Source organism: Phaethon lepturus, unplaced genomic scaffold (assembly GCF_000687285.1).
Source record: "Phaethon lepturus isolate BGI_N335 unplaced genomic scaffold, ASM68728v1 scaffold43257, whole genome shotgun sequence".
In the NCBI taxonomy this organism is placed as follows: Eukaryota; Metazoa; Chordata; class Aves; order Phaethontiformes; family Phaethontidae; genus Phaethon; species Phaethon lepturus.
In genome coordinates, this window is record NW_010550554.1 from 2488 (window position 1) to 2758 (window position 271).

Here is a 271-nt window from a genome sequence, read left to right on the forward strand (position 1 = left end):
CAACGAGATCCGGGCCGGAGGTCAAGCCCTTCACGCTCCGGGGAAGCTGGGAGCGGCTCCTGACGGTAAACGCTTCGGTTGCTTGTGCGGTAAACGGTTTGCCGTCAAACCCAAGCGGGATCGGCACATCATGCTGACCTTCAGCCTGCGTCCCTTCGCTTGCGCCGCTTGTCACAAGCGTTTCAAGTTGAAGCATCACTTGACGGAGCACATGAAGACCCACGACGGCGCCGGGCGGGCCTGCGAGCGCTGCGGCCGACGCTTCCGCCTG

The 271-nt window shown here is 63.5% G+C and overlaps 1 protein-coding gene across 1 annotated transcript in view; it reads left to right on the plus strand.

Moving 5' to 3' along the window:
* Positions 1-268, plus strand: part of ZBTB9 (zinc finger and BTB domain containing 9) — a gene marked incomplete at its 3' end in the record, with an annotated part of 1996 nt that extends 1728 nt beyond the window's left edge. Inside the window, exon 3 of the mRNA XM_010290588.1 lies at positions 21-268. Coding sequence (XP_010288890.1) covers positions 21-268 — 248 coding nt within the window. The remainder of the gene's footprint in view (positions 1-20) is intronic.
* Between the last annotated feature and the right edge of the window lie 3 nt (positions 269-271).